Raw genomic sequence first — 24,628 nt, 5'->3', positions numbered from 1 at the left:
AACCGTCCTAGATGTCCGACATGGTTACACTTTCAGGTGGATCAGCAATCTACATGTAATGGACTACGGCCAGTTGTACTAGTAATGAAGCGACCATGAACCGTGCGCGGATCTAAAGCGGGAGGCAAGGGGCGGGCATTCTTTCTGGGCAAATTATCTCAATTAGGCCTTTGATGCGCCCTGTTCTCCCCAATCGAACACAATGATCAATATCCGCCTTCTCCCGGAAATATTTGTGGATCCGCGCATGAAACCACTGATTTACTATCTTATGAATCACACAAAACAGCAATATAGAGTGGTTTTCATTTATTAGATAAATACAAACAAAAGAATAATGCGTATTCTGTTAATTATCCCCCTTTCAAGATAAATACAATTGAGAAAAAGTCTAAAGAGTAAAGAAAAAACCATACATATTTTTTAACTTCAATTACATAATAAATAATGTAAATTTTTAAAAAAAATGAATAAAGTGATTATGAACCATTAAAATGATACTATTTTGAAACAGTAAAAAAACCCAAATGAAATAAAAATAATTAAATATTACATACATGTATTTATTATATGTTGTTATAATTTTTTTTTAAACTTCCACCAATAATTATAGTTACACCATTGAGCCAAATTATTTCTTTATCAAAAAAAAATTAAAACAACCACACAAAATACTAACAAAACAAATAAAAATGATTAACTTGAAATGTCAAGTGGCAGGAATAATCTTAAAAGAGGCAAAAAACTTTAAAATATACAATAAATGAAATTTTTAAAATAAAAATGATCTGATAACTGTATTCACTTATGAAAGAATATATATAATGCATTTATGAGATTTCAGCTTATCTATTATCTAGATGGAACAGATCTAATACACACAAATGTACTATGCTTGACCTGAGTACCTACAATAGTCATTGTACATTTACATGTTCAAAATTATTTGAATTCTTGATATTAAAGCATTCAAGGTGCCATTCATGTAAAGAGATTCATTCAACATTAAAAGACATGGTCACGATTTTGGCCAAGTATTTTTTGCTATTTATATTGTTTATAATGCTTTAATGATGCATTTTTAAAGATCAACCAAAATTTGATGGTCAGTTTTAAGGTTATAAGCAAGATACAGAGCTCACAATTCTTCATTATGTAAACAAGGCTTGTGCCATATTTTTGTTTTCACTGGTTTAATATTCAGTTAAATTTCTTTTTCAAGTTGATTTTTCTATCTGCTCATTCGTTTTGAACATAACTAAACAGCTCCTATTGTTTTTACATTCATTTTAAGTCTAAATCTGGAATTTTCTTTTCAACTTTCAAAAGTTAAACAAAAACATGACCTGAGATGTGTTTACATAACAAAGATTTGTGTATTCTGTATCTCTCAAATACTGACACTAAAATTTGGGTTAACCATTAAAAATGCGTTACTGAAGCATTGTAAACATTCAAAAGGAGGGAATAAATTTTGACCAAAATTGTGACCATGCCCCTGAAATAACAATAATATAGAACAAAATGAAAAAATCTTGATGTAAGGAAGTGCTTAATATATATTGCAGATCAAAGCACAAAAAAGCTCTCTATTATTAAAGAGAATGCTGAATAAATATTTCTACCAAACAATAAGATATAATGTACAAACACATTATAGCTAACTGATACATATATGTACATGCATGCTTGCATGTTATTGAGAACATCTACTAGCATTTCCTGAACAATACATTTTGAAGTTATAATGCAAAATGCATTTGAACTATAAACTATATACATTTCAGGCATTTCTAAAAAAAAATATATTCCTCATACATTAACAGGAAAACTGTAGTTAAAATTAAATTCTCATCTATTTCTCATTAATTATCTAAATAACATACATCGAGATAAAGTACATACCTCATCAATATATGCATACTAATTAATTTTTGCCCTAAGGAATACATTGTAATTGGCTAATGAGGATGGTAGAGAGCATTCCTGTTTCATTTATTCATAACAACAAATTTATTTCTTGCAAAATACATGTATGACATTCCAGCAGCTACATGTTTTTTATAATAGCTAAGCAATTAATTAATCTACTGAAGTATTATCAGCGGAATGAACACAAATACCGGTAAATGAACGGTATACAGTTGATACAAATAAGAAGAGTTTTGTGACAATCTTGGATACAGTGATGCAATAAAATACTGCAATTAACATGTTTTTAATCTGTCTCAGGTTTTTTCCTCAGTATCTGTTTAGTTTTCATACACATTCTAATACATTATGATTATTCTATTTGAACAACATGAACAGTATAGTAATAGCTTTAAAATATATACATTGCAAAAATGGTAATCAAATCAACAAAAATGAACAGTTAGATTTAATTTCAAGACAAACACAGACACAATGGCCCCCTTCTCTCTCTCTTCCCCCCCCCCCCCCCCCCCCCCCCCCCCACAAGATATAAGATATATCAGGACAAGGACGGACTTGTATTTTGAGATTTGATTAATATACATGATTTATTTAGTGTACTGAAAAGATAAAAATATTTTGACATAAACGCAATAGTGTTTAATCATTTAAATAATTCAGTTGCATAGATAGACAATGTTGAAGTATACTTTAAAATACTTTAGATCTAACAAAGTTAAGGAATGCATGCATTTTGTACATTTTAGCAAAGTTTTATAAAGAAGACAAAAAATATTAAATATAGTTTCAAAAATTAGTACATGTGCTCAGTTATGATGTGCTGATTGTCTAAAAGGGGTGTACGTTTGTGACAAAATGCATGAAATACTGTACTAGTGGTGGTAATTTCCACATACAAGTATCTAAATTAGGTCATCCTTCAAAAAATGTGGAAATGCCATCTGGAGGTTTCTAGATCCAGGGGAGAGACAGGGAATCTTTTTTTTTTATTTTTCAAACTTAATAAGTTTAACTAATCAAAAATTGGTAAACAATAAAATCTTCACATATTAAAAAAAAGTTTTTAAATTTTTTGCTAATAAAATTTTATCAGCGGAAGGTAACGTTATTTCCATGAGGCAATTCCAAACAATAATTTTATTTTGGCCTTATATAAGTATGTCTTCCACATTGATAAAGCAGCTTAAGTAATAAAAACTTGAATGTTACATATCTCTAGAAAACTGTAAAACTCTTGGAGTAAAAAAAAAAAGGAGGATATGTGTAATATACATATGACATCTATTTCGAAAAAAAAACTTGTGTACATGTAGTTAACAGGATACAGATCATGTTTATACTTGTGAGAGCTATAGAAAAAACTCTAATTTACAAGCTAGATGACATGCTTTATGCTCTCAAAGGCTTTTAAAAAATCTTTCCCCAGGGCACACAACCATTCATCCCTATCAATGTTCAACATTATAGAATGACTGGAAAAAAAGAACCCTCACTTAACAAATTCTTCATAAACTAACTTATGAATAATTACGAGTAAATACTCCTAAAACTCATCTTTCATCCTTTTCTTTCTGCCCGTTTGATCATAGTCCTCTTCTTTCCGCCTATCCCTCGTGTTCATTTTCATTCTCTTGCTCTGAATTTTGGAAAGAATTTCATACGCTCTCTGTATCTCCATAAACTTTTCCTGAGCCTCGGCCTTTTTACTTGGGTCAGCATGTTTATCAGGGTGCCACTCTTTTGCTAGTTTCCTATAACTAGTTTTGATTTGTTTTTCTGTAGCATTTTCTTTAATATTTAGGACCTAAAAAAGAGTGTAGAAGAAATATATACTTTTTGTTTAAATTAGTGTTGTGAACGAGTACTCAGTTTACTGGTTAACTGCGCCAAATGATGCAAATATCAGATAGTAAAACTGGTATTCGGTTACTCAGGCTAGAATTTGTTGAAGGTATGAAATGCATGCAAATACATTTCTCTTTTTCAATTACCATTAAACTTGGTCTTGTGGTTCACAAACAGGATCAATTTATTTTGATAAGTTTTCAGTTTATATAATTGATAGCTTTGATTGTAAGGGGATATATAAAAGTATTCAAGACCTGGGTTATAATTTACCTCATTTAAACCTTTGCTAGTCTGAGGAACATTATTTATAGCAAGATGCCACCACAGACATCAAAAGTGTGAATATTTTAATTTTAAAGAAATGCAGATTCAAAATCTGAGATAAATGTACATAAATTAATTGAATTGGAAGTATCTTATACATCATGGACTACAAATATGTTAAATCATCTAAAATTAAACATAATTTGGAAGCCAGCAGTTTACTAGATACTCTGCAAAACAACTGGCAATTACCTGCTATACATGTATTAATTCTCCTCGATCACAACATATATAAATCAGGGTTGAAAAGGAGTTTGTAATTGTAAATATAAATAAAGTTCATGAAAAGCTAATACATTAATTTTATATTGCTACTGATAATTAAAGGAAGTGGGAAAAAAATATATTATATATGAAAACTGAAATGAACAATCATCCCAGTAACAGAGTGCTTAAGCCGAAAAAGCAAGCGAAAAACCAATTATCAAAATCGTCAGATTTGACAACACTAGATCAAATCAATGAATTTATAATATACCATTCAATGCAATATGCTGTAAAATCAGATGTAGAAAGTTCAATCTTAGTGTAAATGCATTTTGAATTTCAATGAATATGAATTTATATGTACCAGTTACTGAATATTATAAAATATAAAAACAAAACCTTATTAACAATATGCTAAAAAGTTGTGGACATACCGTGGTAAATCATTCACCATTTAGATTCATACAATATAGATATACAATGGAACTAAGGTAAATGCAAGCATTCACAAATAAAATATTTTCATTTCTGACATTTTTTTCCAGCTAACATCACCAACTTTTTCTTGCCTTGAATCTATTTTCAAATAAAATATACATGTAGCATTGTATTCGAGGTCCTACCTTGTATGCATGTGCTTCTCCTGCCGGGTCTAATTTCTCCACAAATTCTTCCCAAAGCCTCTCGAATCCGTGCACCTGATAGAATTTGTACAACTGCTTCAGGGATTCCTTCATTTCTGCCCATGCAGGAGAGTTAAAGAAGTTAGGGATCGCCTCTCTCAGTGGAATTTCTTCTCCATCCTTAGTGGTGATACTGGCAGTTTGATAAATAGCCACTCCCCACATGGTGGAATATAGAAGACAACAAAAAACCAAACACAAGAAGCGTCTACAGAATGGTCTGTTGTTCCCTACCTCTGGATTCCATTGCACACCCTTCCAATTAACAAATATAGTAGCAAGTATTGATGAGTAGTGAATGCTCCCCGAGTCATATATTAACCAGGGAATTCCACACAATGCACCTACTAGTGGCCAATAAAAAGAAGCCCTACATGGCTTTTCGTTGGCAACCACATGAACCCCTGAAAAAAAAAAACCAAATATTGAAATATATTCATTAGACTGGAGAAATTTACTTATTAAAATGCATTATACTGAAATTCTAGCAATGGAAAACTATTGTAACATTAGAACAAAAATAAATGATTTTTTTTTATCAAACCCTTATAGAGGCAATCAACATTAACACCATTTTAGATAATTACAAATAAGAAGTAGTTCAAATAAAAATTGATAATAATACTCTTACCTAAAGCGGTGGCAAGTGGGGGTACAGTAACACAAATCAACCAACCAATTCCTTCATATGCGTGTTCCTCTGGAACGCAAAGGCGGACAAGGACCCCAAATGACCATCCAAGGATTAATTCCCCACAGAATCTCACTACATTAAATGGTGGGGTTGAATAACAAATTCGTTTGTGCTCAAATTCTCTCATATACCCTTTATCTCTGTTTGCAGCGAATATATACTCCGGAATTCGCCATAGGTCTCTGAACCAACCAAGTCCAAAACACCCGCCAAATGTGGCCCACCATATAAATGCTTGTCTGTCCCTCCCAAGATAAAAGTGGTGAAGTCCCCATGTTCCACCAACTAGCCATAATACGTATGCTATTAATATGTGCGCCATACTGCAAAACATACAGAATGCACTACTTTCCGTTTCTCTTTTAATTTACGGTGTTTCCCCAATCAACGTATAGAGTCATGAAAACACTTGAGGATACCCGAACATTAACACCTAAAAATAACTGTTTGCAACGTGTCGTTTAAAATGTAGTTTTGTAAACAGGCCCATTATTAAAAAGAATAAATCATACTTTTATATGTTTATTTATTCATTAAGCTTTCAGTGCATATTATTGAGATAAATGGAAAATAATATTCCCCATTAATATTTTGTTTTTGTTTACCGTATCGAGGGAGACCAAAAAATGGCTACCGCGCACATGTAAAATGTAAACATGGACAGAAAACCAGGCCATTTGACTAAAAATGCCCAGGATGCCGTGAATTCCTTGGTGTGGATAAAGGTATAGTATATAAATAGTCGATTTATAGAAAATGGCAAACACTAAATGGTTATAAAAGAATCTATAAATTAATTGTTATTTCTCTAGTAGCTATATATATATACTAGGCCTACATGTACATGTATTTATCTAACTATATAGTTAATATTTAGACATCCACATGTAGGTAACATCCCATGTACGGATGTGTCGATGCAAAATAAAACGCAACAATAGCAAAAGAAAAACCAAAAACTAATTTCACTTCCATATTTGTAGGTTCTGCATTTTTATTAATTATTGTATAAATACATTTTTGAAAAATTAATTATGTATATATATGCATGGTTGCATGAATAACTAGTATATAGACCACTTTCTGTTGCAGGTTGTAGGCATTGGAAATGGATGCGTTGGGAAAACCTGTCTTATCAAACATTTTTGCGAAAGCAAAGTAAGAAATTGTTTATTTATGTAAAGATGTTGCATTGTGGACATATACATGTAGATCTACTATGGAATTGAACAATTACTTCACAATATTGTTATAAAAACGTAATGATAAAAATCAATGTACCATTTAGGTTGTTTGTTTATCTCATTCATATACTGGGGAATCATTAAAATTCTCGGGGCCAATTTTCATGGATTGCTTAAATTTTAATGTAAAGGTTCGTGGGACTTAATTTCGCGTATCATCTTATAACATTATACCTACAATTGAAAACATGGCTTTCATGCCATAATTTAATAATTCGTCAAGGATGTTAATTCGTTGATGAGAAGTACCCACGAATTGAGCTGCCACGAAGTCTTATGATTACAAAGTAAATTTGTTTTTACAGTTTAGCGGTGGGTACCAGCCAACAGTTGGTGTAGATTATGGGTTTAAAATTCAGCACGTGGAGGGGGTTGACTGTAAGTATATAGATGTACCTATCCTTGCTTGGTTGAGTTATGCACAAAATGATAGTCAATTAAAATGGAATTGAAAAATGCAAACTGAAATAAGAAATTCAGCACATCTGCTACATCAAATAGACAGGAAAAATATTGTGTATAAAACGATTTGGAAATGTTCTCGATATCTGAAATGATTTTTTTTAAAAATTAATGTATAATACATATATACTTTACATTGTATAATTTCTTCTTAATTTTCAAAGTAAGAGTACATCTATGGGATCTCTCTGGCAGTCCAGAATACATCGATGTTAGGAATGAACTATATATCAACACAGACGCCATATTTCTTGTTTTTGATGTCACAAATTTGTCAACATTTGAAAATATGGAAAATTGGCTGAAAGAAGTGCAAAAATACTCATCCGGAAACCCTGAGCTTATTGTCGTTGCCAACAAGGTATTTCCCTCTAGAGACAATCAACCGCATTTAATTGGGGATTTTTAAAAAATTTATCAATATAACTTACATGAATCAGTAGTATATTTACAATGTTTTATTTTTCAGATCGATTTGAAAGCAAAAAGAGTTGTTAAATCAGAGGATTCTAAAAAATGGGCCCAGCAAAACAACGCAAAGTAAGAAACTATGAAGGTTTTCATTTCGTTTCATCATAATACATTTATATATACATTATACATCTATACATGTATGGTTCAAACAATATTTTGCAACAGCTTTGTTATGGTGAATCTATTCGGAATGTTGAAGCAAAACAAAGACTGATTCCTCACGGTAATGCTACCTAAAAACTTTGCAAGTCTTTAACACTATGTTCGGCATTTCTAGATACTATGAGACTTCTGCCGCCTCTGGAGAGGGTGTGGATAGACTGTTTAATGATATGCTGACTGGGCTGATAGAACGGAAGAAGCTGTGGAAAGCCAAGTCAGCAAACCCCAGCATCTGAATGATGGAATTTCGCGAAAACAAACGCAAGAGCTAGGACTAGATTGATTGTGAATCACGTGATCATGGTCACCGTGAACGTTTAGTGTTCTGTCCAAGTTTGTTGTAAAACGTGAAAGCAGTATATTTCCTGTATATACATTGTATGTCTTTATATGATAACGATATATGTACATGTGTTAACCAAATGCCAGTGACGTGCTTGCCTGTAATCCATGGGTTTGACCAATTTGCAATACACTGCTTTATACAGATCAAACCAAATAGTATGCCATGTTAATGTACAAATACATATGTAATGCATTCGTGTTTATCGTATGTTGAAAATAAAATGAAGAATTGGTCTTTTTAATTTTTTTGGTAGTAATTTTGTGTGTACAATCATTTTGTCCTAACAGTGTAATCAATGTTAAGTTTTGCATGTACAGATAAATCACAGTAAAATAAAAAATTAACAATTCTGTACAAATTAAAAATATGTGTTTAATGAAATAATTATAAACAGTTCTGTTCTGTCAGTATGTGTAGCAATGATAGTAAAACAGTACTTACTAGCATATAACTGCCATTATTGAGATGATTAAGATCATAATACATATTCAAAGAGACATTTTATACACGTTATCATAAATATGATCTGAAGTTCTTGCTTACTGCATAATAATCATGCATCTGTACACCTGTATCGTTAACTTTTGATTTATTTTCCAAGTTTCCTATAATTTATTTTAATATAATAAATAATGTTTTAAGAGGAAAAAAGTATCTTTGAAAAATGCCCTCATGTCATGAGCTACTTGTATGTGCTTTTACTATGTTCGTTTACAGTATACATCATAAAAATACATGTACATAGAAAGAAAACAACCCCTTAAAGAAAACAAAATAAAGTTTGAGAAAAATATAATCAAGTGCTTTTTCACAAATATATAATCAAATTCTTTTTCACAAATATATAATCAAATTCTTTTTCACAACGTCCAGAGTTGTGGTATATAAGAGAAGAAAAATACCTCCAATATTTACATTAATCTTTATTCTGTGTAAGATGCATGTTAAAAAGTCTGTACTTCCGTTAAAGTCCGGAAACACAATATCCGTTCAGCACGTATTGCGGGCTTTTTTTTTTTTTTTTTTTTACACTAAAACCTTTCTTGATGCCAGGACGAAGGTATTTAGCTTGATATAAAGTACATGCACTGTCTTTATTGTCATTTAATGCATGGAATTAATTATATAATAACCATTATTAATTTTAAATTTACTTTTAATCCACCATTTCAAAAGATATCATGTTTTAACAATTTCCGCATATAGAAAAAGCCATGGCAGAACAAGACTTGTCACGTGAGTACAAAGTTATCAAAGACTACCCGTCATCAGCACCTCAAAATCTGGAACTCCGAAAAGGAGATTACATAACGCATGTAAAGCCTCTGAACAATGAATGGGCTCTAGGGCGGAAAGTAGGGACCGACGAGACGGGGTTCTTTCCTGTTTCCTACACTGAGTATTCTAGACAGTCCCCAGAGCTTCCTAAAAATCCACATCGTACCACCATGATTATTCCCGAAGATCAGAACGATAGCGATGACGAAACCCCAAATCTTTTAAAACAGAAAACACCACTGCTAGAGAAAGGAGATAAGAAAGCAGAACAAGGGAGGTACGACCAGCCTGGTCAGTTTGAAATGAGCGAAATACCAATACAGACGAACAACGGTAACCTGATAGAGGAGCTTACACAGAGACTTCGGACAGGATTCCCAGTCAATGCATTGAGTCCCAAGACTTCACGCACCATTCGGAGAATCGTTTTGATTGTCTGTGGTATTTTGCTGGGAGCGCTGTTTTGTGGTGGCCTTTTCTCCATTTGCGTTTACAGTTTTGGATACACCTACAGAGTATCAGGAATTATAACGGGCGTGGCCTTCCTTCTAGTCCTGATTGGAGCTGTTGGTAGTCGATTCCTAAGCTGCTGCTTGTTGCTAGTGGTGCCATCCCTTTTCACCTCACAAGGAAGGGGTTTGGTCCTCGCCGCCATTTTCATCCTCCTTATGTCTGGACCGGGATCAAACATTGCCTACAACACGGTAGAAGTGTCTCGGTGTTTGGCATGCGTGGCTGACTTGATCCAGAACCAGTTGATGCAGCTAGGCAAACAGATCCTTCAGCCGTTATATCGCATCGCCTCAGCACTGAAGAATGTGTTTCAAACTGTGGTCGATGCTCTAACACCTGTGGTTAATACTATCAATTCTATTGTCAGCGAATTAGAGTTGTTTCTCAGTACAGTGGAGAGAATCGCTGCTGAAATTTCCAATGTGTTTTCTGTAAGTATTTTTCATAATACCTTCATCGTATCCAAATTTTATGTTTTTAAAGCAATATATATGGAATGTTGGATAGTTATTGATAAAAGGAAAAGAACAATAAAGGATAACCTTGTTATAAAGATTTGATATTTAAAAAGAAGTTAGTCTTTTTATCATGATGAACACATGTTTTATATCCAGTCTTGTGAAAAAACAATGACAGACGCTAAGTCTTCGTGCATTAACGGGATCAAAAAAGCAGAAAAAGACTGTGAGGACGCTGTCAATGCGGCAGTGAAATGGCTAGAAGATGCCGCAAAGGCAGTGGTGAATGCAGTGAAGTCAATTTGGGGGAAAAGACGTAGACGAGCCATAGGTTTTCTCCCCCTAAACACGTCTGGTGCTCCGAATAGCCTAATGAATTCAACAGCAATGCGTGGTAAACAGGCAAACAAGAAGGAGGGACGAAGTCGATCATATGATGCATTGGTTATGGAAATCGAAGAAAAGGAAAGATTATCGTCTCCCTCTGTAACTCAAGAGGGTGAATACAGAGCCTTGTCTGCGAGTAGAGTTAAACGCGACAGGTATACCATATATATATATATATATATATATATATATATATATATAAATATATATATATATATATATATATATATATATATATATATATATATATATATATATAAAAACCAACCACCAACGATTCTAGTAACTTAAATAACTTCATTGACTTGTTGATCAACTTTACATTTGACATTTTTCCGCTCTGTATATCCTTAAAACTTGTACTTATAGCTTTCAAAAGTTACCGATGTTTGAAAACATATGTACACATTTAGTACCTTAATATATATCTCTATTTTGGTTTTGAAGATGAGTTATACTTTGCGTTTCAGGAGGAAACGATCATTGGCGAGCTCTATATGTGGCATTTTAGGAAAAGTTGATGTGGTCTGTAGTGTATTGGACATTCCAGCCTATCTTTGTAAAGCAATAAACTTTGTGTCGGGCGAGCTTTCATCGGCAGCTTCTGCAGCCATGAGCGAATTCAACAAATTTAAAAATGAATTCGTTTTTGGGTTTAACTCTTCCTTTGACTTTAACATGAATATAACATCATCTAAAACCGCATCGCAAATCGTGACTGAGGTGTTAGCAGACATCACCAGCAAAGTATCCAGCATAACTACCATATCTGGCATCATCAGCCAGGCTCTTGGAGTGACAGTCCTATTCCTTTTTATTAAGTCTGTTATATACATGACCCGTTACATGAAGCAAGATTTTTACGACAACATATACATATCTCCGGAATTTATAGAATACGACGAAAAATGCAAGAAAAACGGACGGGAGTCGGTCCTTCCACTGAAGTTCAGAGAACACTCGAGGTACATCATCACTTCATTGCCATTTCCTACCGGTCAAGAATTGTCCTCGGCTCTTTCAGGCCTTGCCGCCTTCTTCACCCATTTTGGGATTGCCGTCGTCGTAATAGGTTTTGATTACGCCCTGTATTACCTCCTTGTTCTGATCGGTAACTATGGACAGGTAGCTGTTCTGTCCTCCAGTGTCAGCAGCCTTAACATTACAGTGGAGGGCAGCGGATTCCTCGCCAACTTCTTTCGAGACCTGATAGCAAATTTAGATCTCAATGTTAACATGACCGTCGAATTCAACATAACCAATTGCTTACCAAACCCAAGCCTGCCAAGTGAAAGTAATATCCCCGTTTTCTCGCTTCTGTACGGCGGTGTGCTGTTCCTTGTCTTTGTTCAAATGTACTCGCATAGAATCCGCCGTGTCATCACTTCTCATTTTTATCCTGACCGAGAGGAGGAAAGATGTCGTCTGCTTCATGAGTTGATACGTCATCGACGCAAGACGCTCTTCACCTGGGTTAGACAACGGCTGCAAATACGTCGTCATGACATCGATAACCGTGTTTCTATCCGGGGTCTCTTAGAGTACAGTTCGATTGGCATCTTTTGTAAACCATTCCTGGATATCTGTTTACCGCAAAAGGCAACTTGTATAAGCTGCGAAGAAGAGGCCAGTGGTAATGTATCCTTTAGGAAATGCAAGCAGTGTAAATCACTTTATTGCAAAAATTGTTTTGAGATGTTTCAGAACAATTGTTTGCTTTGTCATGCCAAACAACAAATGAAACCCGGTAAGAAGTAAACAGAAACGATTTCACGATGTTTTTATTTCTTTAATTTCTTTTTATTGTATTTAAGTAAATATATACCAATAGTAAAACATATTATTGATGTTAATTTGCTTAATTTTGAAGTTTCTGTTCATTAACAGTATTTTTAATTCTTATATATATATATATTTGAATTATATGAAGTAATTCAATTTTATCAGACTTTGATTAATTATTTTGTAAATCGAGGTAATATCTATGAAATTTATAGTTCAGTATATATTGTTGAATATATCCAATCTAATATCACTGGCGTCGGAAGCAAATTGAAAGTGGGGGGGCTAAACTAATCCTCAGAAATATTGAGAAAAAAGTAATTCCCAAAATCAGGGAAATCCTAATCCGGGGGGGGGGGGGGGGGGGGGGGGGAGTGGAGTATACCTATACTTCCTAAAGTATGCTAGTATGCTTCTGAATCCAACTTCTCAATCTTTCAAGGTAAATTTAGGAACAATAATCTTTCCTGCGAGGAAAAAGGGGGGGGGGGGGCTGAACCCTCTATCCTGCTATGTTTCTAATGGTTAGGTATAACTTTGCAAAAAAAGTGGGGGGGGGGGGGGGGGGCTAAGCCCCCCCGGTTCCGACGCCTATGAATATTCATACACAAGGAATTGCATCGTTAATTTTTTTATTAACATGAAATAAAAAATAAAGACACAAAAGTATAAGTTCAATTGTTTTTTGTTTTATTGTAACAGATAACATTTTATCTAGAAACTTTCTTTTTAAAATGTTACGTTTTTTACTACAAATTAATACTATATTTACTTTAGTTATACTTTAATAATTATTAAGGCATGTAAGGAACAGAATGAATATTTACTAACAATTTATTAAAATAAATTTCGTCGATCTTCAACAGTTGGAATCCTTTTCTGTTTTCGGAGAAGTTGAATTTTTACCTGAGTATAATAAGGGAGACACAAAAAAGAGAAACCAACTAACAATTTACATACACAAAATATAATGCATTGTACAACAAACATAAAGTATAATAGGTAAATATCAGTATTTATAGGTTATCAGCAAAAAATTGACATTGTCATACATATGTTAACATTGGCATTGAACATTTTTGAAAAATCTTGCCCGAACTTGTGTAAATAAGAGGTCTAATTGTACATTTTCTATATTCCATCATGATCTTGATGTTCTACCCAAAATGCCGGTATATGTACTAGATTTTTCTCTAAACCAATATGCCAATACCTTTACTTAAAATACTCGTCAATCGTTCATGATTACAATACATTGATTCGATGTACATTGATTAAAAGAAATCTCCGAGTTAAAATATCAATCAAAGTAAGCTTTTGTGGGTTTATAAATAAATAAATAAATGACAGTAAAATGAGTTACAATGAGTTAGTACAAAGATGAATAGCTATAGATTAATCATGACATATACAAATAAATGGAGAATGTAAATTAATTTTGATACTATAAATTTCCCACAATTCTCTGCTGGAAGTCCACTGTGAGATGAGCCTTGTCCAATCCTCGAAGGGTTTTCAAATAATCAAAGCTGTTCTTATATTGTTGTTGAGTAAACCCTAGAGTACTGAAGACTTGCTTCAGTCCATCAGACCGCGCTGTTTCCAGTGAGGCGGTGTAGTTGGCCTGTGACGTCACCGTAATCAGGTTTGCAATGGCTGTACCGTTTTCTCGAATTTCCAGGGCCTCGTTTTTGATAAGTTGTACCTATATATTGTTAGATTATACAGTATAATTATTCACGAAAATATTTTTAGATAAATTGATATAAACCTATTGAATTTAAACTACTTGTCATTTAAAGAATGATTTGGTTAACCTTTTTTTAAAACTTCATGTACATGTTTAACTATGATACAGTCTAAACTCTATTCCAAATATTGGCAAAGGCATTCCACCGACAGTCCTTCGACAAATATTCTTTGTCAATGGCTATTTAACGACTTGATGCAGATTTTAATAACAACTTAATATACACACACATACTAATATCTTTAGTACATGTATATTATACAAAGGTGAGACTCATCATACGAAAATGGTAATGGATTAAAAATCAAAATTACTTCAATATAAACTAACAAAGACATTTCCCAAATATGAAAATAATGATTCGCAATATTGTTGTAAACGTCAGCCAAGAGTGAGAAAGAGAGAGAGAGAAAGAAAGAGAGAGAGAAAGAAAGAGAGAGAAAGTCTCTAGGGGCTTTTAGTCAGTTGACTAATGCAATGTCTAACGGCATGCACAGTTCTTCTCTGTTATGCTGAAGACATAAGGATTAACTTTAAACACAGCTGAGATTCGGCTCGGCTTGGTATACGTACCATTTTGAAAATTTGAATTTCCTGGGTGGACGTAAATACAAACTTTACAAGATGAAAAGGTTTTCTTGTGGTCACGTTGTAAAATTGAATATTTACACCCATCCTCTAAATTCAAAATTTACCACATGACATTTCGATGGAAGCCTTCAAGTATCTCTAAACGTTAAAGCGCAAGCCCAAAAACGGTTAAACCGACATGAATCTCAGCCGTGATTAGATTGAACTAAAATAAAACTGGAATATATGATAAAATCAACCTCTATAAAACTACTACAGTACCCCATTGACAATCAAAAAATATAAAGTACTAGCAAGTGACCGTCTGCCTTCGACCACACTGATCCTACCATTGCTGTGGTGTTTTTCCTGACGACCTGCGCGTCCTGTAGCAGCTTCTCACGGTCAGCCTCTTCCTGCAGGGTCAGTGCCTTCATGTACTGACTCTGGACATCGTTAGGGATGGTGATGGAGCCAAGCTGGAAATACTTCACGTCCACGTAATAGCCTTTGTCCGTGGAGGTGCAGGTTGTCTTACAGCCGGTGGGACATGCTAACGGAATCAGAAGGGAAAAGGTAAATCATCCCGGCTCATCAATCATATAATCAAAAATTCTCTTATAAAATTGAAGAATCTTGTTGAGATTAGAGTTTTATAAGATAGTTCTACATTTAAAATCTTTTGTAACATGACTTTATAAAAGTTTGTTTGTGATTTTGTTATCTGCTGTCAACTTACCAAACTTGTAAGCGGTACAGTCTGATCGACAACAGGTGCCCCCGAGTCTCTGACTGACCGCTTTATAAATGTTATCCTCCATAATCTTACGGTTTGCAACAAGTTCTCTTGTATTGTACCCCGTAGTGGCACCCTTCAAAATTCAAACACATTTAAAAGTAAAATTTAATTTATGGGCAAAACATGTGAAAAAAAAAATTAACAATATTGTCAGTCAGAGACGCAGTTTAGGAAGTTGCAAAATACCCACTCTCTTAGACAAAAAGTTTTATGTGATAATACTACATGCTATAATATCATTCCCATTTCCATGAACTCAGATAATTACCCGCACCAGTAGTTGAGATTAGTTGGTTAAGTTAACATTTTGTCTTTGCAACCTTTCTTTTAAAGTTGAAAGATTTTCATTTCTGAATATATTGATTTCTTAACATCCGTAAATATTGCTTTGTATTTTTTTTCAAAATGTTTGTCAGGCAAAATAACGAAGACAGTACGATTTTTGTGATATCTTATAAAAGTTAATTCGACAAGGATTCCAAATCCCCCGAACTCCAAATGTTTAGTACACTGTTCATTAAAGGACATCATTGACATAAATTTCATTGTTTCGATCAAACTTATTATAAGTAACCTTTAAAATACAGGTAGTAGTTTACCTTGAGAGCGTCCAGCGCGCTGTTTTTGATGATGTCCTTGTAATCCGTGTCGTAGGCGTCATGGAGGAGCACCAGTTCGTCCTTCCGGAGGAAGTACTGGAGATAGGCGGTCATTTTCACCTGACAAAATAAGGTATAAAAACTACTAAAATTCTTTTTTTTTAATTATCTCCTATCAACTAAAAAAACGTTATATCTATAACCCGATGTCCTTTTTTTAAAATCATCAATAGAAATTATATACACAGTAAATCTTGTCGTAATTGTATCACTTTTGAAATCCTCATATCACATTTTTTGTATTGATAATGACGCTAAAAGATGATTCAAAGTAGGCAGATCTATACTAACCTCTAGTTTGTCAGCGGTAAAAATCGCTACATCGCTCAGTGTCACAAAATGTGCGTCCGAGTTAAAGGTTTTGAATTCCACATCGGGTCCCACGAAGTGTTTGCCGGTGGTGTATACCTCAGTCTTATCCACGGTTCCTGTGGACTTCTGTCGCTTGAACCCGTACTGGAACAAAGGGTGAGAAATAAGTTGGTTATAACGAGAATCAGTACGTGATCACAAGGAAAATGTGTAAAGGTACCCATAGAATGAAAATGATTTGTCTTGACTTTCATTCTAACAAAGATAATGTCAAACATGATGGTAGGTGAGTTTTACATCAAAATTTCGTTCAAAATGAATTACATATTTCGTTCTTTTAGAAAAGACCCCTCACAAGCTTTAAAAAAACCCACAACAATGAAAGGTTCTGATTACGGGGGGTAACTTCATTTACCTTCAACTTTTTTTTTCAGATATACAATAAAAAAAATTAAATTTTAGTGAACTGTTAATTTATTTTACATACTCAATCTTTGCGATGCTAGTCATTTTTTTCTGGAAAATATGTCTGTGCAACCCCCAATTTTGAAAAGAATGATCAGATATCGATGCCAATCGTGCCTGTCGATTCTTTATTAGACGATCACAAGCACGTGCTACTGAATATTTACCTACTAGTTTATTTTAGTTGAAATAGATGTTTCGCCTTTCCTGAAACCCGTGTATCGCGACACAGCCGGATTCAGGATAGCGAGGTGTTTCCTTTCAATTGGATGGTTTCAACAATACATGTACGTTGTATTTGGACCATTTACATTAACAAAATTACTCTTCTAATATTATTATTTTTCATAAAAACTCTTCTCAATTTTACCTTTTCAACTCTAAGGTGTTACGCGAGTAAACAAATACTTTACCTAGCTTTATATTGAATATTTTAAAACCGCGTTTCCAATATATCGTGTGTTTATGCTAAGAGTCAATACCACGGTTATTTTCTACAACGTACTCAAGTCCAACCAGAGACGTGTTCCCAGTGGGAAATGTCAACAGAGTTGTTTATTTACTATGCATTGAAAATAGAGACACGACCTGATTCAATTCATTGACAATGGTTTAAATAGCTATACGTTTAAACAGTTGAATGAACCTAGCTCTCAGGATGTTTTGTTCATTACAAAATTTAATTTTCTCGGTTATAATGTGTTTCAGTAACCCAATCACATACCTACCTCATAATATTCCAGTCCAGAAAAACTAACAGGAACCAAGATCACAATTAATAGAACCGGGATTCCAATAGCAACCGCGACGATGAAAAAGCACTTATTATCGTCCGTCATAGTTAGAGACTATCCTCACAACAGGATGCAAATAATCCCCCAAACGAACAGTCCAACTATAGTAAATATATCCTTATTAATTCAGCAATTGCGTAAACACTCGGTATTTCCTGGTTATCTATGTCTTATTCAGATAATCGTTTCGTGCATTTCGAAATAGTAGAGCCGACAGTCCGTATTTTTAAACGTTACGAATCGATGACCATCCAAGTAGAACAGAGGCTTAGTTGTTAAGCAAGTGGATCAATCCGTCACATGTCGGGTACTTCTTTACACGTTGCTATCTTCATTCTGTAGCCATCGCTCGCCGAGTCGCGCAAATACACATATATACAAGTTATGTTTCGAAATGTAAAGCTAATTAAAAAAACAAATAATCCTCCCCTCTGTAATGTAGATACAACACCCGTATAAAGTCCATATACATGTATGGCCAGAAATTAGTCCTGACTTTTACCCCTTTCTATTTGTAGCCAGTAACATTGGTTACATCGGTAACAATGTTTGATTATGAATGATTTTCAAACTTTGATGTACTTGTGACATGTTACAGTGGTTACTGGTAACATTGATTACAAAAGAGAGTTAGGTTTGGGTTAGGGTTAGGATTAGGGTTAGGGATTAGGGGTTAGGGTTAGTTTAGGATTAGGATTAGGAACCAATTAGGGTTAGGGTTATTTTAAGGCTAGGTAACCATTGTAACCAATGTTACCAATGTAACCAATTTAAAAAAAGCCCCCCCCCCTTGTAAACCATGAAAATGACTGTCACCGCTGTTACCCTATGTCACCAGGAGAATATAGCTGTTACCATTGTAACCAAATAAAATAAGACCCCCTGCTAAACAGAAAAAGGCTCGTCATCTATGTTACCTCTTGTCACCAATAGAATATAGCTGTAACCATTGTAACCATTGTAACCAAATAAAATAAGACCCCCTGCTAAACAGAAAAAGGCTCGTCACCTATGTTACCTCTTGTCACCAATAGATTATAGCTATTACCATTGGGTAAAAGTCAGGACTAATTTCTGGCCATATCTAATAAAGTCGGCCGTTTCCTCAGTGTGTGAAATACATATAAGATTACATTATATACGTTTTAAGGAGACTGGGCGGTCAATAAATGAACAATAAGATCTACATAGATTCTAAAATTAGAGATATGATTTATTTTGATATAAACAGACCTGTACGTATGTATACATACTAGTTAGTATATATACGCTCCTGATATAAACTTTCATTCAGTAAAAAAAAAAATCATATATTTTTTCCTTTTAAATTTGGGTATTTTTGTATATTTTATATAGAGCTCATCTAAAGGAGATAGATGCAGTCTAAAAATGGTTACGACCACCGAGTCTTCTTAATTCAAATGTAACTCAATGCAGACCTTGATACACTGAGAGTTATGGATATAAAACTAGGCCTATCCAACGTATATAAATTCGATAGCTACTGAGACTATATATAAGTTAAAAAGGAATGTCACAGTTTCCGCTTTTCGAATGGATTTTGTTACTATCGAGTATATTTCTTATAATAATTCAAGTAAATAAAGTTAAGACTAAATATATCTGTATTTCCCATTATTAACAAAGAATTGTAATAGACGTCTTGCAAATTAATGGCGCATATCACGAAGGATGGAAAAGTGTAGATTACATGTAGAAACAAAAAAGAATTGATGTGGCCACCAATTGTTATGCGGCAAAAATAATCAATACCTATGACGATATTATAAATTAACTTGTAGGTATGTATATGTATTTCTTTTAGTTTTGTTTAAAATATGCCATTCTGGAAAAAAGGACCATTAATTTATTTTATTTTGTGCAAAAGTTTTCACGAACAAAGTTTCATAATTATAATTATATATGAAAACGTCTACATTTTACACATATAGTTAAATAAGTTAACATATTGTACAATAAATAAATTCACATTTTTTCTGTTCAATGTTTATAATCCGCTCCTGTGTTGGTCGTAAAAACCAACGAAGGGAAATTCCGTAGGGAAATTCAGAATGACCAAAGAGATGGAACAGATCAAAAACACGTACCCTCTCTTTTTGAAAACATATACAGATATGAATCAGTTATAATTAATATTAATTTACATAAGGATACTCCAACGTTACAAAAACAAATTTATACACAATAATTAGATATTTCCAACGATTCTTTGCTGGAAATCAAGAGTAAAATGAGCAGAGGGCATCCCTCGTAATGTCCGTAGATAGTTGAAACTATTTTTGTATTCTTGTTGTGTAAAGCCAAGGTCATGAAAGATCTGCTTCAGTCCGTCAGACCGGGCGATCTCTAATACTGTACTGTAATTAGCCTGAGCTACAGCAGTTAACAAATTCGCCTCTATTGTGCCATTATTTCGAATTTCCTCCGCCGTATTCCTGATTTGCTGAACCTGTAGTATCAATAAAAATAAAAATTATGCAGTATGACATAATAAAATAAACTAGATAAATTTTATTCATATGAAATAGATAAAAGATGTAGATATCAGTCTGAGTAAGCTACACACGTTAACATGAGAATAGTTAGATTACCATGGCATTAGTAGTTTTGCGCACCACCTTGGCTTCCTGTACAAGATTTTCCCTGTCAGACTCCTCCTTCAGGGTCAGTGCTTTCATATACCGTTCCTGTACAGAGCTAGGTATGGTCACCTGTCCAAGCTGAAAAAACTTCACATCCACAAAGTATCCCTTATCTTCGTTGGTGCAAGATTTTATGGCTTTGCAGTTGGGGGGGCATGCTGAAATATGATAGTTGTATAAACATTTTTTTTGGCAGTCTGTACATGAAAAATGGTGTACAAGTAAAAAATAAGGTTATCTAAGGGCATTTATCCTTTGCTCTTTTTCTACTACTTTGAAGCGAATTACTTAATGCATAATCGACGTTATAGGAAATTAATTTATTTTCAGAACGATACTGCACCGTGTGCATACGATGAACAGTTTGGCAGGCAACACATGCCCCCTAGTCGCTCCCTGATGGCCTTATAGATGGTCTGCTCCAGTAACTTCCGGTTATCTACCAGATTCCGGGTTGTGTACGCTGTTGTAGAACCCTGTGAGGCCCGATAACAATAGATCTTTATTTGGTTTGGGTTTGTTGAATCAAAATAAGAAATGCAGTGACGGATGGGAAATATTAATGAAGTATGAGACGGCTTTTTTGTGAAACACTGTTTTTTTTTTTATCTCAATAATAGAATTTACATTGAATTTTTAATTGTTTTTCTTCTAACATAGTGCAATTAGTTAAGGGCCAGATTTAAATCTGTAAGTCATTTGTTCGAAACCGGCTGAATGCATTTTTAAAAAACCCACAGAATTTTGAGATTTGTTACATGTAAATGCATTTTACGGTTGTAACATTTAATATGAAAAAGCTACATTTTGAATATTATTTACTCGAAGTATCCCATACCACTTCAGATGAATTTGGCACCGCTCTCTATTTTTGGTTATATGATTCAACAATAGATAAACTACAAAATGGACTAACCTTCATAGCATCCAAAGCGCTAGATTCAATAGGACCTCTGTAATCCAAGTCAAACTTGTCGTGAAGTAAGGGAAGCTCGTCTTTACGTATGAAATATTGGAAGTGGACCGTGATCGCCACCTAATAACAAGAGGACCAAAAGCTGCATCGCTCACCTGACACCAAACTCTGATCATAATTTGAGATTTTTTTAAATATTTTCATGCAATTTTGATATCATAGCTTATTGTACCGCAATATAAAAAGTTATTGCCGCCTACTTCTTCACAGAAATTTTATTTCAGAGATTTGACTCTTGAATTAATTTCAGACTACAAGGGTCATGAAAAGAGCACACTTGAATCTACTATACGTAAGGTAAATGTAGCTTATAAACGTTTTGGTTTTAATCGTTTCTGGTCCAGGAGAAGATGATATTTGAATCGTTCCAACCTATTTTAAACAATTTGTAATTAACTCTCATTGGTAAGAAATTTGAATGTTTATTTAAAAAAACTGAAGAGACGGGAACCCAATGAAATTTTGACTTAGATTTGTTTAAATCTGTTTTTAGCAATAAGATGAAGAGATAAGAAGTCTACGATGTTGCAGACAGACCCTGGACTTATTTTGATCAGAAAAGCTTACTTCAACAAGCGAGTTAAAAAACCAATTCTTTACATAGTTCAATTGGACATAACTATGATTAAGACAGTTCTGTGACCTGTCGCCGTTTTCAAAATAGTCTGATCTGATCTGCCTTCATCTGCCTTTGTGGTATTATCTAAGAATTCATTTGTGGGTAATTATCTCTCAAACGCTAGTTACGACCTGTATCTCACTTATGAGGAAAAGTAAGGAAATCTTGTCAAATATCCAGTCCTTGGTATCACGTGCATATATAAGTATTCATTTTACAGATTTTGGCATGATTTCCACAGGTCATTGAAATTTACTGAAGTTCATATTTTGCATGTATTTTTCAACTTGAGATTGACGAATATCTCGCAGATAATACGTTCGAATCGCATAATGCTGGTTTTTAAACAATAAACCTTACTGCTAGATCGTTCAATAAACTAAAATGTTTATGTTGAATGAACTCCGTGGTAATTATATAATATGAGCCAACTATTACATGCAAAACATGCAATAACTAAGTCAGAATCGATCGCAAAACACCCGATCCAAAAGATTCAGTTAACACGGACAGTGTACTAATTTTGCGGAATAATTTGTATCGTTCAACGTAAAGTGTTGTTCACTTTTGTTGTTGCTTATTTTGCATCTACATTTATTTACCAAATAGTAAATGGGAGTTGCTATTCCTGACTTTCGTAAACGACATTGAACGATCGAACATTTTAACGATGTGTCAAAGCATACAGGTGAAAGTTATGTATCTTTTGTAGATTGTTTCTATGGAAATCTTATAGATTTCCCCACAAATACAACGAGAGTCGACAAACACAGTGAATATCAGAATTTGAAGAGTAATACTACCCGTTGCCTAGAAACTGGGAACATGCCAGTAGATAATGGAAATAAGCTTGTGTCTTACCTATCCATTTATATCTTAGGTTTCATTTTATTCAAGTTCATTAAAAGGATCCTGATGATTTAAATGTAAAATCTTGCAGTAAATACAAAAAATACTTTTAATTTTTTTATCTCAATAATTTGATTACTACAGACAAATGTATTGAGACTATTAGACTTCTATATTCCTGTAATTTATCCACCATGTTCATACCCCCCCCCCCCCCCTATATTAAAACTATCGATCTTGTTCGTATTATACTGTTGAGAATCACCTCTAGTTTGTCTGCTGTAAATATAAGTGCGTCTGCCAGGGTGACATGATGGGCGTCCAGCGGAAACACTTTGAACGTAACATCCGGTCCGTATAAATATCTTCCGATCGTATACACTATTGTCCTGTCAATCTTCCCCGTGGACTTTTGTTGTCTGAAGCCAAACTGTAATATTTATGGCTTATTAATTTTCATTAAGAATAAACACTCAATTCATCAACAGTAAAAAAAAATATGAATCTATAATAAATACAATGCATCTACTAAGTATACATAAAAATGTATTATTTGTGTAATATGTTATCAATGAACTGATTGAAAAACTCTTTTAGCTAAGTATCTAATTGGATCAAGCAGGTAAAATATGAAACAATCTGATTGAAACAACTTATTTTCTTATATATTTGTCCTATCAATGAAATTAAACGTTAACATTATTATGAAAAGAATATTTCAGAAACATTTTTAAATGCTATTATATTTCATATAAATTGCAAGATAATAATCAATTTTATGTAAATCATATTGAATAAAACTAACCTTTGAGAATAAAGCAATGAAATTAAAGGAAAGCATTAATATAATATTTCAGAAACAAAACCTTTAGTGCCAATTAGATGTTAGACAAGGAAGTATAGAATAGAATCTATGCAAATATAACTTAATAAGAATACTTTATGAGAATAAAACTTGAAATATTACCTCATAATATTCTACGTAACTGAAACTGAAAACCAATAGGAGACTTCCGATGAAGAGAACGATGAAAACAGCGATGGCTATGGAAATTGCTTTGTCCGCCATTGAAGCTATTTCACATCTGAATTTCTTACTCTGAATGCATTATAGATAAAATGTAATGTCAAGGTCGGAACATTATACAGTATTGACAATTGTAGTAATTCTCTTAATTTAGAAGTTAGGGAAGCAACATCTCCCAACATATTCAAGAAAAATATTACTGAAAGTATTCCTCAACCTCCGATATATTTTTCATTCGGTAAACGCACTATCAATATTTTGCATACCAAATTGAGACACAGTTGTATTTTGAATTATGATCTGTACAGAAGAAACATTATTGAATCACCTAAATATATTTGTGGTCAA

At 33.6% G+C, this 24,628-nt stretch overlaps 5 protein-coding genes across 5 annotated transcripts; 2 read left to right on the top strand and 3 right to left on the bottom strand.

Annotated features, from left to right (window-relative positions):
• Positions 1-2,472: 2,472 nt before the first annotated feature.
• On the bottom strand, positions 2,473-6,068 carry LOC128192701 (dnaJ homolog subfamily C member 22-like). The gene is made up of 3 exons (XM_052865596.1): positions 5,629-6,068; positions 4,938-5,401; positions 2,473-3,739 (listed from the first exon to the last, which is right to left on the bottom strand). The coding sequence occupies exons 1-3, from the start codon at positions 6,023-6,025 to the stop codon at positions 3,479-3,481; spliced, it is 1,122 nt and encodes a 373-aa protein (XP_052721556.1). The 5' UTR covers positions 6,026-6,068; the 3' UTR covers positions 2,473-3,478.
• A 197-nt stretch (positions 6,069-6,265) lies between these two features.
• Positions 6,266-8,613, top strand: LOC128192702 (dnaJ homolog subfamily C member 27-A-like). The gene is made up of 6 exons (XM_052865597.1): positions 6,266-6,416; positions 6,784-6,849; positions 7,241-7,313; positions 7,562-7,758; positions 7,867-7,937; positions 8,149-8,613. Exons 1-6 carry the CDS (start codon positions 6,348-6,350, stop codon positions 8,267-8,269), a joined length of 597 nt encoding a protein of 198 aa, XP_052721557.1. The 5' UTR covers positions 6,266-6,347; the 3' UTR covers positions 8,270-8,613.
• Positions 8,614-8,766: 153 nt separating this feature from the next.
• LOC128192700 (DC-STAMP domain-containing protein 2-like) lies at positions 8,767-13,100 on the top strand. Its single transcript, XM_052865594.1, has 3 exons — positions 8,767-10,601; positions 10,785-11,170; positions 11,486-13,100. The coding sequence occupies exons 1-3, from the start codon at positions 9,594-9,596 to the stop codon at positions 12,771-12,773; spliced, it is 2,682 nt and encodes an 893-aa protein (XP_052721554.1). The 5' UTR covers positions 8,767-9,593; the 3' UTR covers positions 12,774-13,100.
• A 364-nt stretch (positions 13,101-13,464) lies between these two features.
• LOC128192699 (uncharacterized) lies at positions 13,465-18,461 on the bottom strand. Its single transcript, XM_052865593.1, has 6 exons — positions 18,081-18,461; positions 16,867-17,031; positions 16,516-16,635; positions 15,857-15,989; positions 15,468-15,670; positions 13,465-14,502 (listed from the first exon to the last, which is right to left on the bottom strand). The coding sequence occupies exons 1-6, from the start codon at positions 18,189-18,191 to the stop codon at positions 14,242-14,244; spliced, it is 993 nt and encodes a 330-aa protein (XP_052721553.1). The 5' UTR covers positions 18,192-18,461; the 3' UTR covers positions 13,465-14,241.
• A 1,542-nt stretch (positions 18,462-20,003) lies between these two features.
• Positions 20,004-24,446, bottom strand: LOC128192698 (uncharacterized). Its single transcript, XM_052865592.1, has 6 exons — positions 24,221-24,446; positions 23,519-23,683; positions 21,726-21,845; positions 21,153-21,285; positions 20,759-20,967; positions 20,004-20,616 (listed from the first exon to the last, which is right to left on the bottom strand). Exons 1-6 carry the CDS (start codon positions 24,320-24,322, stop codon positions 20,356-20,358), a joined length of 990 nt encoding a protein of 329 aa, XP_052721552.1. The 5' UTR covers positions 24,323-24,446; the 3' UTR covers positions 20,004-20,355.
• Positions 24,447-24,628: the final 182 nt, after the last annotated feature.

Source organism: Crassostrea angulata, chromosome 7, assembly GCF_025612915.1.
Source record: "Crassostrea angulata isolate pt1a10 chromosome 7, ASM2561291v2, whole genome shotgun sequence".
Classification (NCBI taxonomy): Eukaryota; Metazoa; Mollusca; class Bivalvia; order Ostreida; family Ostreidae; genus Magallana; species Magallana angulata.
The sequence above is the reverse complement of the archived record's forward strand: the minus strand, read 5'-3'. Positions and strand labels throughout refer to the sequence as shown.

What these genes read in the sequence shown, in the direction of transcription:
- LOC128192701 (XM_052865596.1), bottom strand. Translation starts at nt 6,025, where the DNA reads ATGTTTTGCAGTATGGCGCACATATTAATAGCATACGTATTATGGCTA. An exon ending in CCCACTTGCCACCGCTTTAG is followed by an intron (nt 5,402 to 5,628) that starts GTAAGAGTATTA and finishes TTTTTTTTTCAG; the next exon opens with GGGTTCATGTGGTTGCCAAC. An exon ending in GAGAAGCACATGCATACAAG is followed by an intron (nt 3,740 to 4,937) that starts GTAGGACCTCGA and finishes ACTCTTTTTTAG; the next exon opens with GTCCTAAATATTAAAGAAAA.
- LOC128192702 (XM_052865597.1), top strand. Translation starts at nt 6,348, where the DNA reads ATGGACAGAAAACCAGGCCATTTGACTAAAAATGCCCAGGATGCCGTG. An exon ending in ATTCCTTGGTGTGGATAAAG is followed by an intron (nt 6,417 to 6,783) that starts GTATAGTATATA and finishes TTTCTGTTGCAG; the next exon opens with GTTGTAGGCATTGGAAATGG. An exon ending in AACATTTTTGCGAAAGCAAA is followed by an intron (nt 6,850 to 7,240) that starts GTAAGAAATTGT and finishes TTGTTTTTACAG; the next exon opens with TTTAGCGGTGGGTACCAGCC.
- LOC128192700 (XM_052865594.1), top strand. Translation starts at nt 9,594, where the DNA reads ATGGCAGAACAAGACTTGTCACGTGAGTACAAAGTTATCAAAGACTAC. An exon ending in AAATTTCCAATGTGTTTTCT is followed by an intron (nt 10,602 to 10,784) that starts GTAAGTATTTTT and finishes TTTTATATCCAG; the next exon opens with TCTTGTGAAAAAACAATGAC. An exon ending in AGTAGAGTTAAACGCGACAG is followed by an intron (nt 11,171 to 11,485) that starts GTATACCATATA and finishes TTTGCGTTTCAG; the next exon opens with GAGGAAACGATCATTGGCGA.
- LOC128192699 (XM_052865593.1), bottom strand. Translation starts at nt 18,191, where the DNA reads ATGACGGACGATAATAAGTGCTTTTTCATCGTCGCGGTTGCTATTGGA. An exon ending in CTGGACTGGAATATTATGAG is followed by an intron (nt 17,032 to 18,080) that starts GTAGGTATGTGA and finishes CCTTTGTTCCAG; the next exon opens with TACGGGTTCAAGCGACAGAA. An exon ending in GCGCGCTGGACGCTCTCAAG is followed by an intron (nt 15,990 to 16,515) that starts GTAAACTACTAC and finishes TGAATTTTGAAG; the next exon opens with GGTGCCACTACGGGGTACAA.
- LOC128192698 (XM_052865592.1), bottom strand. Translation starts at nt 24,322, where the DNA reads ATGGCGGACAAAGCAATTTCCATAGCCATCGCTGTTTTCATCGTTCTC. An exon ending in GTTACGTAGAATATTATGAG is followed by an intron (nt 23,684 to 24,220) that starts GTAATATTTCAA and finishes TAAATATTACAG; the next exon opens with TTTGGCTTCAGACAACAAAA. An exon ending in GCAAAACTACTAATGCCATG is followed by an intron (nt 20,617 to 20,758) that starts GTAATCTAACTA and finishes TTGATACTACAG; the next exon opens with GTTCAGCAAATCAGGAATAC.